At 33.3% G+C, this 16,919-nt stretch overlaps 1 protein-coding gene across 4 annotated transcripts in view; it reads left to right on the top strand.

Moving 5' to 3' along the window:
• The first annotated feature begins 877 nt into the window (after nt 1-877).
• Nucleotides 878-16,919, top strand: part of LOC306875846 (TRAF family member-associated NF-kappa-B activator-like) — a 19,418-nt gene continuing 3,376 nt past the window's right edge. The window contains exons 1-8 of one of the 4 annotated variants that reach the window (XM_079426594.1): nt 878-1,040; nt 2,928-3,152; nt 3,243-3,354; nt 4,909-5,015; nt 6,778-6,845; nt 8,426-8,544; nt 11,586-11,661; nt 11,803-11,965. In XM_079426594.1, coding sequence (XP_079282720.1) covers nt 3,054-3,152; nt 3,243-3,354; nt 4,909-5,015; nt 6,778-6,845; nt 8,426-8,544; nt 11,586-11,661; nt 11,803-11,965 — 744 coding nt within the window. In that variant the 5' untranslated portion in view covers nt 878-1,040; nt 2,928-3,053. Of the gene's footprint in view, nt 1,041-2,927; nt 3,153-3,242; nt 3,355-4,908; nt 5,016-6,777; nt 6,846-8,425; nt 8,545-11,585; nt 11,966-16,919 lie in introns of all 4 variants that reach the window. The other 3 variants (XM_079426595.1, XM_079426592.1, XM_079426593.1) reach the window with 3 other exon arrangements.

Genomic DNA, 16,919 nt, shown 5'->3' with positions numbered 1-16,919 from the left:
TACAATATATATACAGGATTTTAAATAAAATATAGTACAAACAGAGCAGGGTTATTTCAGTAGCTTATCATTAAGATACTATTACTGTTTTTTATGACTATTTTTAAATATTTTTTATTTCTATCTTTAATGTTTGCAGTTGAATTTTCATTAAAGTTAAAAAAAAAATTATATCTTAAATATTTTATTACATTTTTTTTATGTGTTTAGTCATTTTAGTCCATCAAGGTAAATTAAATGAAAACAACAAACATTTGCCTGAAATAAAATGTTTACATTAACATTTTATTTATATATATATATATATATATATATATAGTATATAGAGATGTTTATAGAATTAATAAAGTGCTACTTTAATTTTTTTCCTCATAAAAATGTGAATTTTTTAAATATACCAATGCAGACTTGGATATACAAGCATTTGAAAAGGCCAAAAAGCATCTTCATGACAAAAGAACATCAATTATATAGAATTAATTCACTGTATATTTTGTTAATGTGCATCTGGCATTAGATAGCCTGTTCTATGATTATGAGGGACAAAATAGCATCAAATTTCTACATTGATGACTCTTTGAAGAGACAAAGAAAGAAAGAAAATAGGCCTATTTTTGACCTATGAATAAAAACTACAAATGACACACTAAAAATCATATTAATTCCATGACCACAGTTGTAATGTCAAAACAATGCAAAACACATCATACATGCTAACAAACACCCATACGAGCATGCTATTGTGTGTTTGAGCAGATCAGACTGGATACACAAGCACAGTGATACTTTGTAACAACCCAAAAGCGCGCAGACACAGGCACAAAAGCACACTCGCCGCTGATTGGCTGGAGCAGCGGCAGGCGGAAGTCGAAGGCTTGGGGATTCCCCGAGGGAAGTTCCAGCTCTTTGTAAAACAGACAAGATGTTAATTTGTACGAAATAGTCCATTTCCTCCCGTAAACGCGTAGATATACGTGTGGCAGCGTCGCGATGTCCAAACTGCGCTTAGCTTTAAGCGTCTGGGCTGTTTTGGAGTGAAGGTAAGACGCCTGTGCTGCACACTAATGAGTGCACTTACTTCATTCACTTCACTGTGTTCACATATGAAGATGTTTGACGGGTCGCTTTTGCTTTTAGTTGGTCGAAAACGCCTCTGTCTGTAATTTGATTGTGTTTGCTGTTGTATTTCTGTTTCTTACTTGTTTTACTAATATTGAAAGTGTAAAGTTTGCTGGAAGTTTTCTGGAAAACTGTTTTGAAACACACCATTGGTATCTAGGCCGGGGCTAGTTGTCACAAGGTCTATATACTAATTACTTTTTTTTAGTTTTGAGTCAAAACTCCAGTTACACAAATGCTTATTTTACATGATCATCATGCTCTCATCTGTTGGCTAATAAGTGAGGATGAGAAAAAGTAACTTTTACATAAATTAGTCAGATTAGGGCAGGGAGTCACATATGTTTTATATGTTGGGATTTTATACAATATTAATCGGCTTTTGGCATGTTGCCTGTTACATTTCAGAGGGAGTTTTGGTTCCTTGCCACTGTCGGCTCTGGCTTTCTCACTTCATTTCTAGTGATTATCATCAGTTTGATTCCACAGATACTATTTAAACTAAACTGATCTAGACAATGACATCACTGAACTCAGTGCTATTATACATTACTAACACGCTATCCTTCAGTTTGATACTGTTAAGTGCTTTAACACAATCTGTATTGTTAAAAGCGCTATATATTTAAATAAAGGTGACTTGACATTTCCGCATTTTAAAGAATAATTTTGTCTTACAATAGGTTCTTTTAATGCCAGCTTACCCCATATAGCTAATATGTGTGTCAAATGAGCTTTATGTTTTGTCCTGGGTGGAAAAGTTCAATATGTTTTTGTAGACGAGACTTTAAAGGCTGATTCTATGTAAAAATTGGCTTGAAGAAGCAAACTTAGTTTGTAAAAAACTGACCGGAATAAACATATGACAACTAGCCCCGGCCTCCCTGTAGAACCAGATATTAAAGTTTTATTTTAAACAAATATATTTAGGCATTTTAAATGATTCCTCGTGCTTTTATAAGTGATTTCGCCATGCCATTTCTTTCCGTCTCTGCAGTGTTTGGCAAGACTACTGAACTCAAACTGAATCTAACGTTGTTATTATTATTAAAGGCATAAATGTTACTTAAAAGTTACAAAAAAATGGACTAAAAATAGTTTATTCTTCACCAAACCCATGAGTTTGCAGTGTGAAATGTAAAAAAAAGACAGAAAAGAGGACAACCTGAATTTTTAAATAAGGCTATGCACTTGAGATTTGTTTTGTAGACATTAATTTTTTTTTTTTTCGAAATAAATAACTAGTGCATAGCTTTATTTAAAAATTCAGGTTGTCCTCTTTTCTGTCTTCTGAAGGCTTCTGTTTATCCAGAAGCCTTTAGATCAAAAAGTTTAAACAAACTTGTTTATTTGAGTGTGTTCAAACTTTGGACTGATTGTGCAAATAAAAGATTGAAAGAAAAATATATATGAAATGTATATAATACATCTTATAAGTGTAAATGTATTGAAATATAGTACGTTTATTTTTGCATGTTACATTTCTGCTTTTTTAAGATGAAAATGTGTAAGAAAAGCCTACAATAGGATATTTAATGTCAAGTTCCTATTGTGACAACTTGCCCCGCAGCCAAGGTGTGTCAAATGAGCTGAGTTATTTAATGTTTTGGAATTGAATATTATAGTAAATAATCATATTTACACTGAAGCAGTAATGTAGACCAGGTGCAGGAAAAATAAAGGACTTTCCTTTGTCAGGTTTATCACATTCATGAGATGTTAAACTGGCGTTTTATGCTTTTAGTGTCTCTATCAGCGAGACTGGCTTTGGAAATCTGTGTGTTGATGAAGCTTGTGTGTGTTTGTAGCCGTCACTGACAGGTCCAGTGCTAATCACGCTCCTCTGAGTTAAAGAAGGGGTGTGTAAGTGTTTGTGTGTGCCTGGGACTAGGGCCCGGGACCGCCCAGTTCGGAATGTTACTGAAGGCCCCGGAATGGACAGGACCATCAGTGAGCAGCTCAACAAAGCCTTCGAAGCGTACCGCAACGCCTCTATTGAGAAAGAGTTGGCCAGAAAGGAACTTCAGCATAAGGTGCCGTTCATCGGTTCCATCAGAAGCATTTCATTTGAGTCGGTTCTCCATGTGTGACAGTGGGCAGACACTAACCTATTGCTTTTGCAGACCGAGCGGTATCAGCGGCACACTCAGCAGCTGGAGAGAAAGATAGAGGAGCAGACGAAGACCATCTCACATCTTAAAGCTGAGCTCAGCTCCCTTCGTAAACATGCATCAGGTTGGAAATGCGATTTATCATTACATCTTCAGAACTAAATGGCACACAAGACTTACCCATGCATATTTATTTTATTAGAGCGCCCTGCTTTAAATGATACTAGGAAATGTTTTTACTTAATACAATAATGAACATTTTGTATTGTATATAATTGTTTTTATTTATTATATTTGTAAAAATAACAGTTAAAATTTTTGTATGCAGTTTTGTTATTAAGACTATTTTAAATCTTTGCCATAAATATAGCTTTTGATTCTGATATGGGGTAAAATAATTAATAACTTAATATAAATAATTCAACTAAATGGTTTACTTAGTATACACTATAAATACTAAGATTAAACTTCATCAAAATGAGGCAATGCACACACCTCATATGCTTATTATGACTATTTCCACATTTTCATATAATAGTACAGATGTAACTATAGTAGATAAATAACACAAATGTAAATATAGGAACTATCTGATGTTCAAACTTCTTCAAAATCGACACCCTTTGTCTAGATTCTCTGGTCTATCAACTTTATGTGGTGCTTTTTAAAAAAATTTTTTAGACAATTTATTTTTATATACAAAACAAAATTAAAGTGTTTAAGCAGAAGCCCTTAGAAGCCTCTATCTATATCTGTCTATATGTGGGTATACACACACATACATTTATTACATTTCTTAAAAATACTTTTATTAGAATTCATTTCATTTGTCACACTGTTTAGTCACATTTTAATATGGCATGATTAAGTTGACATACCATGCTCAATATGAGTCAAAAAATGTTTAAAAATCATTCTAATTAGTATCTTCCTTATATTTATATATATATAGTAAAAAAAAACTAGTTTGCTCTGTATGCACTATATAAACTTAAAACGCATCAGAAAATTGGACAAACTGCACGATATGAAACTGATTAAAACTTATAGTAGTATTATTTTTAAAGCACATATGTGATCCTGGAGCACAAAACCAGTCTTAAGTTGCCGGGGTATATAGACAAAAATGCATTGTATGGGTCAGAATTATCGATTTTTCTTTCATGCCAAAAATCATTAGGATATTAAGTAAAGATCATGTTCCATGGGTGACCATATTTTGTAAATTTCCTACAGTAAATATATCAAAACTTAATTTTTGATTAGTAATATGCTAAGGACTTCATTTGAAGGAGATTTTCTCAATATTTAGATTCCCCCAGATTCCAGATTTTCTAATAGTTGTATCTCAGCCAAATATTGTCCAATCATAACAAACCATACATCAATGGAAAGCTTATTTATTCAGCTTTTCAGATGAAATTTTGACAAATTGACACTTATGACTGGTTTTGTGGTCTAGGGTCACATAATAGATCATTAAATTAGGTGGTATGTTACATGCTTAATGTGAGAGTCAAATGTTATTTTAGCATGCACAGATTCACAGATGCTACTGATGACATGCATGCTTTGATGTGATGAGTGTTCTTGTTATTGTTGATGAGTTTGACTGTAATAACGTGGCTGTGCTTTTTTAAAATTTTTATTATTATTATTTTTTTTTTTTTTTCTTCAGGGGAGGTCTGTGAGCCTGCGTACAGAAAACAGGAAGCAGAAACCTTGTCACCTAGCGATCATCGCTCGGACAACTCGTCCAGTTCCCACAGGACTAACCATTTCCTGGTGGGTGTTTGCTCTTATAAAGGGATGTGACTCTGGCCAATGTTTAATTTCAGAGTTTTGCATTTCCTCTCGGTGACTTGCAACACTTTGTCCAAACACAACAAAATGCACCAAGTAGTTTTTCCCATTTATTGTGCAAATGCACATTTGGCTGTGATGTAATTTTTCTGAACGGACCGAAAGGACCGTGACCTCAGACCTCCCAGCCTTTATATTGTGTTATCATCGTTAACCGCCTGTAAGCACAGACAAACCTAATAGCTGAGTTTGCCATGCTTTGCTAGTTATCCACAGTTCACTCGAGGGTTAACTTGTGAGAAATGTGTGAAAAAGATGTAGTTCTCTCTCTTCACAGTTTGATATAATTTTTCATCGCTATCTGTCCATAGTGAGAATGTTTCTCTAATTGAATCCAGTGTGATAATTCTTCTCAATTGTTTTAATCTATACACATTTTAACCCACAGAGGGCACTAGAGCATAACGCTTTCCTGTGCTCTGGTGCTCTCTAACCAGTGTAGCACAGGCACCGAGAATTGAGTTCTCTCTTATGAAAGGAGGTGTCACTTTTTTTAGATGACTGTTACTGAAAGATATAGACATAACAGTTTGAAATGGCTACTTTCTCCTTTTCCTGAACTTAATCTATAGTAGATAATGGCTTCCATTCAAGATCTGTATTGGGCTTAACCTGTAAATGTAACAAAGCATGTTATTCTATAGCAAATGCATTCAAAGGCGCCATAATTAAGGAAGTAAGAAGTTTTTATGTGAACTTGTGCAGACTTTGGAGCTTATTAATGCTCTTTTTAAAAGTATTTTCTGCTGGTTGAGTCATACAAAACTCCTTAAGTTGAGACATTATTTTCACAACAATTAAGCACATATCTGGCCAGTTCTCTTTAACTGTACTGCAAAAAAAAAAAAAAAAAAAAAGGTTAAAAAATGTTGTTAATATAAAGTATATGAATTGTAAAATATATCATGGTAGAATTGGTTGTTTTGCCTTTAATTGATGCATATTTAAATATATATATATATATATATATATATATATATTATTTATAATACATTATTTAAGGAATTATTTTAATATTAATAATTAATATAATAACACATATGTTGTGTTATACAGTAAAAATATATATTTTTTAATTTCATAAAAATAAAAACAATAAAAAATCAAACATAAAATCCATTATGGTAATTTTGGAGGGGAATGTTATTTATTTATTTGTAAAAAGAGTATTGTAAATTTAATATATACAATTAATTGAATCACTGTTATTAAGATTACACTGTTATTAAGATTATTCTCATTATTTTTGAGTTTACCATGAACATAGCCTTTGATGCTGATGTGATTGTAAAAAGTAAATAAAATAAAAAAAATACATAAAAAAACCTTAATGGTTTGCTTAGTATACACTATAAAAATAAATATTAAACTGGTTAGAGATCTGGTCGAGCACAGGAAAGTGTTATGCTCAAAAAAAGAAAAATGCATTGTTGTAATGAGAATTTTGGAGGGGAATGGCATTAACTATAACTGTTAAAAATAATGTCACAATGGAAAATCGTAATGGTCCTAAAAATAGGCTTCATTTTATTTAGTAAAATAAACTTTATTTTTTTAATGTAGACATTTTAAAGAGAAAAATGTGTGTTTTTAATCCTACTGAAAATATGTCTGAATCTATATGCTATATGGAGCCGTATATTTAGTGTATGACATTCTGTGTATCTTTTTTGTTCTTGTGCAGATAAACGAACCCACAGATTATTCCAGGATGCTTCCTCAAACAATATCTGCTGCCTGCAAAATGAAGAGGTACATGAATCATATTTAAAAAATCCATTTTTAATGAAGGATTTTACACTTCAGTCCCATGGGCACCCAGACAAAAGGTTTAATCTTGAGCTAAAACAACTGATTAACAACTCTGTAGAGTTTGTTTATTGGTATTAGCAGGTCAGTATTGTTCTAGCGGAGTATATCTTGTATAATATCTAAATAACATTAAAGGAAAAAGCTAAACTGATCCAGCAAAAACACCCCTGATGCCCCGTGCTCATTAAATACTTATGCCTTTCCACTGATGTGGGGTCAGTTTGGAAAAAGGGGAGGTGAACATGACTACATGGTTGTAAATGTCATGTTATCTGACATTTAGAAGTAGGGAGGTTAAACTTGATGGTTTATGGCTTTTTTGATTCAAGTTAACTAGGGCTTACTGGAGAAAATGTCACCGAAAGTGAAAAGGATGACCCAGATATTTAAAATATGGTGGTAAAATGACCCGGTGATGAATAATAGTTTTTGTGGTGGGTGAAAATATTTTGTACACGGTTTCCAACATTGCAGACATGTGGAAAATTATTGAAACTGATGTACACGTGTGTGTGTGTGTGTGTGTGTGTGCATGTGGTTTATGAGGACACAAATTTGTATAATGACATGGGTATGACAGAGGTATTACAATATGAAGGTGGTTTATGAGGACACTGCCTATGTCCCCGTAATTCAAAAGGCTTAAAAACATACTAAATGGTGTTTTTTTGAAAATCTAAAAATGCACAAAGTCTCCTGTGAGGGCTAAGTTTAGGTGTAGGGTTGGTGTAGGGCAATAGCACACACAGTTTGTTCAGTATAAAAACCATTACGCCTATGGAGAGTCCCCATAAACCACAAAAACCAACATGAGTGTGTGTGTATATATATATAGATAGATAGATGTATAGATTTAGATATAGATAGATAAATAGATATGTTTACGCATATATAGATAGATAGAATGATAGATATAATATAGCAGCCTTAGATGGTTAATTGCTTTATACCTACTTTTTATAAACTTCATATTTTTTATATATTTATTAGTGCTGTCAAATGATTAATCACGATTAAGCGCATTCAAAATAAAAATGATTTATTTTTCATATATTTATTTATTATGCATATATAAATACACACATACAGTATATATTTGGAAAATATTCACATGTGTATATATATTTATATTCTTATATTTTATATTATACAGTATATAAATATATTTAATATGTAAACATAACATATTTTTCTTAACATGCATACATTTCTTATACATGCATGTGTTTGTATTTATATATACATAAGTATACACACATATATTATGTAAACAAAAACTTGAATGCAATTAATCGTTTGACAGAACTAATATTCATAAAACTGTTCCCAAAAAGTGAAAAAATAAAGAGTTTACTTTTAAAGTTTATATTTTGGCACATGTAAAACAGTTCCCAGTGGAGTGTGAGTCACTAGATATTCTGGATAAAGTTAATTTGTTTCTACCGATGTTGTTGTTTTTAGATCATTATCATTGTGAAAGACTCTAGCAGACATTTGACTTCTTTTTCTCTTTCGTTTAGTGAGAATGTACTGGACACTTGGCAGGAAATCCAGGGGACTTTCCAGAGGATTCAGACTCTAACCAGAAGGCAGAAAGATCACCTGAAGCGAATCCACAAAGGAAATGAGACCGCTAATGGTAAAGTCATTTTTTTTAGAACCTAATTTGAAATTTCAGACTAATATACTTGATTAAATTATAGCTGTTACACCACCTCACCACCCAACTGTGTTTCTTTCCATTCTAATTAAATTAGGTAAAATAAAAACTGTGGAGTTACAATTACTTTAGAAATGTCACAACAAATTAGTAATTATATAGCTAGTAGTGTAATGCGGCATACTAGTAATTATACATTTCATTGTTTGTTCTTTCCCGCAATTAAAAGCAGAAATACTTGACGCAAAGCCATGGTGTAAGGGCTTTTTGCTCCCATGACCTCTGGCCTCCACGCAGCATTAAAATAGACTGAGCAGATGAGCATGTTCAATTATCACTTTGATAAATGTTGTTTTGAAGCAGCACACTGTTACACAATTACGTGTCCTCTGTGAAATCACTTGGAAAACAATACGCCAGTGAGATGTATTTTTGGACGTGGTTGAATGATGGAAAGCATGCGGAAAAGACGGTGTGTTTTTGCCCCATGGAACGGGGTAACGGGGTGTTTGCTAAGGAAAGCATTAATAATAGCTGATATTATTATCAGCTCATACTCAGGGTTAGGGCTTCTGGAAAACCCAGAAATCAGAATCAGTAATCTCCATGCAAGGGGCTTAAAAAGTCTTAAATCAGATCAGGGCATTAAATGTTGCGTGCACTGCAAAAATATTAATATCTTCCTCACTATTTTTTGTCTTGTTTTCCAGTACAAATATCTAAACATCCTTAAATCAAGATACATTTGCTTGAGATGCAAAATGAAGACAGGAAGTCATAAAATTAAGTGAGTTTATGAACAAATATCTGTCAATAGTGCATGAAAATTAAGTAGATTTGAATTAAGTAGATTTTTCTGAGCCCATTGGCAGACATTTTTTTTTATCATAAAATAACTTAATTTTGATCAAAGTCTCAAAGACTTCTTATGTCACTTCGCTTCTCAAGTAAATCTTTAGATATTTGCACTGGAAAACAAGACAAAAATACATAAGGAATAACAAAAACTGTTATCAAAAGGTACAGTAAAAGTTATTACCATATGCTAGTGGTTGGGCGCTGGGTTTTTTTTTCTAAAATGAATTAAAAAGTGGAAATCTGTTGGAAGTTGTTCTTCAATCAGTCTTCAGAGGGTTTTTACAATGTGTTAATAAAACCCTGTCATGTAATAAGAACTCTTTATGCCAAAAAAAGCTACACTTGTCAACCACCTACAACGTTTTATAATTCTGGTTTTACAAATGAAAAGTCCTTTTGGTTACATCACAATACAAATAACAGATTTATTGGCATCACTGTAGATATGCTCTCAGGCTAATTTAGTTATTATGGAAATAATTAATAATCATCAATCTTTTGAGTACTTTTGAGAAGAGGTAAAATAAACAAACTACACGACTAGATCCCTTTAGCCAGTTCAAAAAATATGTATACTTTCATGCAAAAGATGTTATGCAGAATGTCTAAGCTGCTGTTTTCTATATAATGATAGTGGATGGTGATATATAAATTCAGGCTCTGTAAGATTAGTCCGTTTGACTTGTTTGCTGTATTTTCTGTCTTCTAAAGCCATACAATCTTTTCCTCTTCTGTAGTTCTCAAATTTGCAGTTGTGCATATTTAATGTGGATGCATTGCAGTGTGTTTCACGGCACGCAAGAATTAATGCTGTTTCAGTGATGTCAAAACGATGGTGCAGCAGAGAAGGACAAATAACAGTGAAAGATAGGTTTAATTATATAATTTCATACTTTTATGGTGCTTTTTTGGGGGCTTTAAAGTAAATATCACCATTCACTTTTTTTTTTTACATGGAAGAGAGCAGCTCAGAGATTCCAGCAAACATCTTTTTGTTTCACTGAAGAAAGAAATCAAAATTCCAAAATAGTAAAACTCACAGCGATCTCAGATTTGTTGCTCTTTAAAAAAAAAAAAAACCCAAAAAACCTCTCCATCGTTTACAAGGAGGTTGAATTATGAATGCCAGTAATTGAATCTGAGCCACGCGCTGATGCTTATGATTTCATAATGTTACATTACTAGCTCCACGTGCCTTCTCAGTGTGATCACAGACTTTGATCAGGACACTTCAGAGGTGAATTTCGAGCTCTGTAGTTGATTTTAATTGGCCGGTGTTGCCTTGCAATGGCAGCAGCTGACGCAGTTGTTATGGTAGAGCAATTCTCACTGCATTGTTTGGTGCTAAAATTGACAGAGTTCCTCATTAATAGTCAGCGTTGCATGGTGTGCATATCACTGCTGCGCTTTCTTTGCATTTGCATACTAATGTGCTCATATATATATATGGGCAAGAGAGAGATTGACAAGAGAAAATGCTTGATATCTTAATACTAAACCACAACCAGTTTATCTTTGGGTTCTGAATGCAAGGCAAATTTGAGATTTTTCTGCACCATTTACATGAGGCCCATTTCCATTTGTGTTCCTGTTAATACTTGGTTAATAGATGCATTTGCATTATTTTGTTCATTTAGCAAACATTTCTATGCAATGTGACTTTGAATTTCTGTTATAGCTTGTGATGATCAAAAAGTTTATGATGTAGCACAGACTCTTTCAAAGATTTGATGCCACTTTCCTGGAAAACTTTGGCAAAAACTGCAGTGATTAGTTCTTGCTTTTATTATGCATTTACATTTAAATTAAAAAACGGCATAGAAACAGTTTTCAATTAGAAATTAGATTTTTTTTTACACATATTTACAAAGAATCGGTAAGTAATGCATTGAATTAAGTGTAAAATTTTGAAGCATGCAGACTGAAGTAGTATTTTCTTGTGAAATGTTTGTTTTATATACAACTTTAGAATAATTTTGTACAGTATGCATTTAGCAGGACCTTTTATTATAATAGGCATTGTGATGTGTAATTGTGATGATAACAGTAGTGTTGCGTTACTCTTTTAGTTCAAAAGATCAATGAAAATATATTTTTCATGATAGGAGCACTGGTGTTGGATAAATGCATAAAGGTTTTGTTGATTTCCTATTGGTTTCCAGAGCAGTTTTCCATGCCCATCCAGTGCACCGAAGACACAGCAGAACAGGCCGAGGCTCCTTTTTCTTCACCGTTAAGGTCAGAGGTCAACAATACTTCAACCTCGACATCCCTTGCGTCACGTGGCGCTGGTCCAGACGGACCGTTTTTTGATTCCCTAAGAGGCCTGAGTGTGAAGTTTCCCCCGAGCACAGAAGATGAGTACGACTTTCTCAACAGTACGCCGGATAAACGGGTGGACCTTCCCCTGCATGGACCGGACCTAGAAGACCACATGCACACGATGAGGGAGGAGTCTTTTCCGTCGTACTCTGCACCCTCTCCGTCCGCTCACACATCTGCATCTTCTGCGTTGCACGAAAATGTACGAGGACCCCAACAGGTAAGATGGACACTCACACCCAGCATGCCTTGAAAGCTGCTCGGTAACTATATTAAAGGAATAGTTCATGCAAAAATATGCTATGCAGATGTGTTTGTTTCTTCATCGAAACAGATTTAGAGAAATGTAGCGTTACATCACTTGGATCCTCTGCAGTGAACGGACCATTCCAGTCCATCAGTGAACATCTTGTGAAGCCAAAAGCTGCATGTTTGTAATAAACAAATTCATCATTAATGGTGCACTAAGCAATATTTGAAAAACGCTTTTGACCGCAGTGCCGGACCATGTCCCAAAACACACTTGCAGCCAATCAGCAGTAAGGGGGCGTGTCTGTAATGATACAGCACTAAATTTGAGTGTACAGGACAGATATAGAGTGGGGGAACTATGATGTCACTTTGTAGGCGAAAACCCGGAAGCGAGTTAGCATTTTAGCACTTCCAGTTCCATCGTCCCAGAGTCAGTGGGTTTTTTGAATGGGATTTTGGTTAAATCCCTTAAATAAGGTGCGTGGTTTACACACAAACTCAAGATACTTTCACATTTTATTCTACGACATAAAACACACCAGTTACACACCACACTCGTGATTTTTTTTAAACTGTTACATTTCTTAAAGACAACAAGTTGCTAAATGGGACTACAGGCGCTGTCGGAGACATTCAACGTCATCACAGAGAACAGTTTATCAATTTACAGTATTTTCTAGTTATAGTATAATTTGTAATACAATTAATTTTAGAATAACCAATGAATACTTTCCCGCATTTTAAATTGTTGTCCGACAAATTTTTTTTTTTTTTTTTTTTTTTGGCTTTGCCCTAAAATGCGACACAAGTCTTCGGAGGCAAGATGCTCGTTTCATCGCTTTCCTGAGTTCGTACTGTAAGGTAAACTCATATTACCATTAATCCATGTAAACATCACATTTACCAGCTTTACGTGGTGAAAGTGAAACTTTAATGATGCATGGTGCTTAAAGCCACCTTAAAATTAAATGTTTACGGCCACATGAAGCTGTTAGAAAGCATATCGATTGAGGATTTCCTTGAAGCAAGGATAAAAACAACATTTTGTGCAACCACCCTAACAAACTGAAAGGTGAAATGTGGTACTAAAATAAGTTTAATCTTACCATATCCAAAAACTCGCTTACTCTGCTGTTTTTTAAAAGATTAAATACGCGGGGATATGTTTTTAATTAAAAAATCATATTAATCAAGGATTTATCGACTTTTAATGCACCTTACTTCGAAATGTACAGAAAGGGTTACGATCAGGCTAGAAGTAGGACCCGCGTAAATATCGGAGCAGCTTTCCAGCGGTGGAAGCGTGAAGGGCTCGAATCGGACACCGAGGTTGCGTTGTTTCTTTTTGATAGGCGAGCAACGTTGATTTTGCATTGTTTCACACAACTTACCTGTGTTGGCTTTTGTTTAAATATGCTTGTGTGTCATCTTCGCTTGTTTCCGTGATTGTCGTTATGCTAGGGTTGTGTGGGGCGGAAATATCAAAATAGGGGCAAGGTCCTATTGGGCTATGGGCGTGTTTGTTTTGGTGCTTTCAAATTTACATTTACATTTACATTTATTCATTTAGCTGACGCTTTTATCCAAAGCGACTTACAATTGCTACATATGTCAGAGGTCGCACGCCTCTGGAGCAACTAGGGGTTAAGTGTCTTGCTCAGGGACACATTGGTGTCTCACAGTGGATTCGAACCCGGGTCTCTCACACCAAAGGCATGTGTCTTATCCACTGCGCCATCACCACCCACCCAAATATCAACATCGTTTGGCAAAAATCACTTAGTGCACCTTTAAGGCATTTTGAAATGTAAACTGTTACTTCTGGCTAAAATGCCAAAGTCCATAATCCATAATAACAATTCCTCCTGTTGTCTGTCACATTAAAATCCAGCCACATATTTGTTTAGAGCTGTTTTGGCTTGTAAACGGTGCTTGATCTGTGCAGATTTCTCTCCTGATTCAGACAAGATTACTTTTTCGCTGGGTGAAGCTTTATTATGGGTTATAGGCTCAGTTTGTAGCTAGAAAGAATGGTTTGAAGTTAAAACGTCTTAATGATGGATTTGTTTCTTATAAACACACAGCTTTTCACTTCACAAGACATTAATTGATGGACTGGAGTTACTTGTGGATTATTGTGATGTTTTTAGCAGCTGTTTGGACTCTCATTCTGACGGCACCCATTCACTGCAGAGGATCCATTGGTGAGCAAGTGATGCAATGCTACATTTCTCCAAATCTGATGAAGAAACGACCTCAGGCCATCAAAGATGTTTGATGATAGAGTTTGTGTAACTTTTCATTTTTGTTTGAACTATTCTTTAAGTGCAACATTATATGGTGTAGCTTAAACTGTAAGAACAGTTATCTAAGTGATGTGAGATACATACAACCCATCTGCTTAAGAAAACACCTGTAACAGCTGTCGTTTTTAAGATTTTGACACCCAGTCAAGTTTAAATTTGAAACCATTACATTGGATTTGGCTCATGTCTTTTTTGGAGCATTTTAAAATCCAAACTCTATTCCAAAACCTAGTGAGCTGCCTCCATGTTTACTGCCTAGGCAGCATTCTAACTATGATGGAACCTCAGAAGTGACTCGTTCCAAATGCTAATCCACGTGCCACATAAATAGTGTTCCTTATGTGAAGTGCACAGAATACGATTGCTTGGAGTAAAAATAGAAATACACAGCACTGAAATTTTTCATATAATTGTACTTTTTGTTATGCATTTAAATCCATAACAAAAGGATTAACATTTCTCTTGACTTGGAACCCCTGAAAAGATTTTTAATCAAGTTAACCCAAATTAAATTTTAGAATATATTTTGGAAAAATAAGTTTTATATATTAATAACGCGAGTACTGTTTTTGCCATGAAAATAGCCAAAGAAGCTAAAAAACAAAACTGGGTTATTATCTTTAACTAAAACTAAATCCAAACAAAAACATTTTTGTTACTTGGAGAAAAAAATAGACTGAAATAAAACAAAATATAAAAAATGCAAACTTATTTTATTTCATTTAGTTGCCAAAGCAACTTTTCTCCTTTTCGTTTAGTTTAACTTGAAGTACTAAAATAACTACAACTTAAAGCACAAAAGTAAATGAGTAATAAAATCTATATTGACACATTAATAAAATGACAACAATAAAAATAAAATATAAAAACTTAATCTAATAAGAAAGTATAAAAATGAAATCTAATTGTAAATATGAACAAAAACTATAATATTAGTTCAGTTATACTAAAATAACACTGAAAAACAAACAGCTCATCGCAATGCATTTTGGGATTGTCTGCAAAGGATACATGCAATTTTGCCACAAAATATTTTAGAAGGGATTCGAATTTTGGTTAATTCTGAGCAGAAAGCCATAGTTTCAGCTCCGGCTTTTTGAGGCTTCCTTTCCAAATAGTAACTGATTTTGAATGAAATAAAAAAGTGGCTAATGGTGTTCTTTTTAAAAATGCGAGATCACTGTGCTGTGGTCAGGTACAAACTGGTATTTACAGTATGTATTTGACAACATTGCATTACCGCAGTCGGACTGGTGAACTTTTCCCCTCATAAGAGTGTGTGGGCAAAGACAGGATTCATGCAAAAGGAAGTGGTGTGAATCTGAAAGTGTACTGTTGAAAGTTTTTGTTTGCTGGTTTTTAGGAGAAATTCCAGTTTTCCGTTGGTTTCAGTTTTTGTTCCTTAAATCATTATTAATCTCTGCTTAGAAGGCTGTATAAAATGTTACCAGTAATTCTGCTTATCTTTTTAAAAAGGCACGTGCTTATGATGCCTTAAAATGCTGCATTTCTATAGGTTTTGCCATTTATATTCAAAGAAAGCATAATGTCTTTGCTAATTCAGTTGTTAAACACTTATTTAAAACCCATTACGATGAGCTTTGTGTTTACGCATTAAATACATTTCATTCAGAACTTAAGTGTTGATAAAAATGACTTCAGTCGACCTTAATCTGCTTTCCCCAGTATTTGTATGCTATTTTATGTTTATGCTTATTGTATAGGTAATATTGTGTAGTTAGCTTAGCAATGCTAACAGCAAGCTATTATTATTCTGTGCTCTTCATATGAAAAGTGATATTGGTGTGATGTGTGCTACCTATGTAGAGTGTTCCACATTGGTCACTTGTGAGGTTCCATTTCAGTGACAAGCCCTTAAAAGTCAGCTGTCTATGTAGGCAGAACACAGCTCACTGGGTTATATTGTGTATATGGAGAGACATTTAAACTAGATCAATGTCTATTAAACATATTTAAAAAAATACCATTATACTACACAAAAATTGCCAACATTATTATACATGATTAATTTTATAATTTACATACTTTTTATATATAGGGATCATAATTTATTATTAAAATTATTTATATAATTATATTATAATTATTATTAAAATGTACATTTAAAATATGGATTATGTATTAATTTATTATTGTTATTAAATGTAAAATAGGTATTATTTAAATTTAAAATATTATGTATTACTGTTATTAAATATGTTTTTTTTATTTTTACTGCCATTATTATTTATTATTATTATTATTATTATTATATTTAAAATATCAATATAAAATTAAATTATTTAAGTGTAATACATGCAAAATTTACAAGATAAATATTATATACAGTTCTGCTCATAAGTTTATATACTCCTTGTGAAATATTTTTTATATAGAATTATAATGTCTGTTATTATAAATATTTGTATAAATATTTTAAATATGTATTATAATATTGTTAATAATAATAATAGTTATTATTATTATTATTAACATTTAAAAATGTATTATTATTATTAATATTAATATTAATAGTAGTACTATTACCCTGGTGAAGCTATTTGGTCAACATATTTTTAATTTATTACACAGGACAAAATCTGAATTTCTACAAAT

The sequence above is a fragment of the Barbus barbus genome, assembly GCF_936440315.1.
Source record: "Barbus barbus genome assembly, chromosome: 10".
Classification (NCBI taxonomy): Eukaryota; Metazoa; Chordata; class Actinopteri; order Cypriniformes; family Cyprinidae; genus Barbus; species Barbus barbus.
The sequence above is the reverse complement of the archived record's forward strand: the minus strand, read 5'-3'. Positions and strand labels throughout refer to the sequence as shown.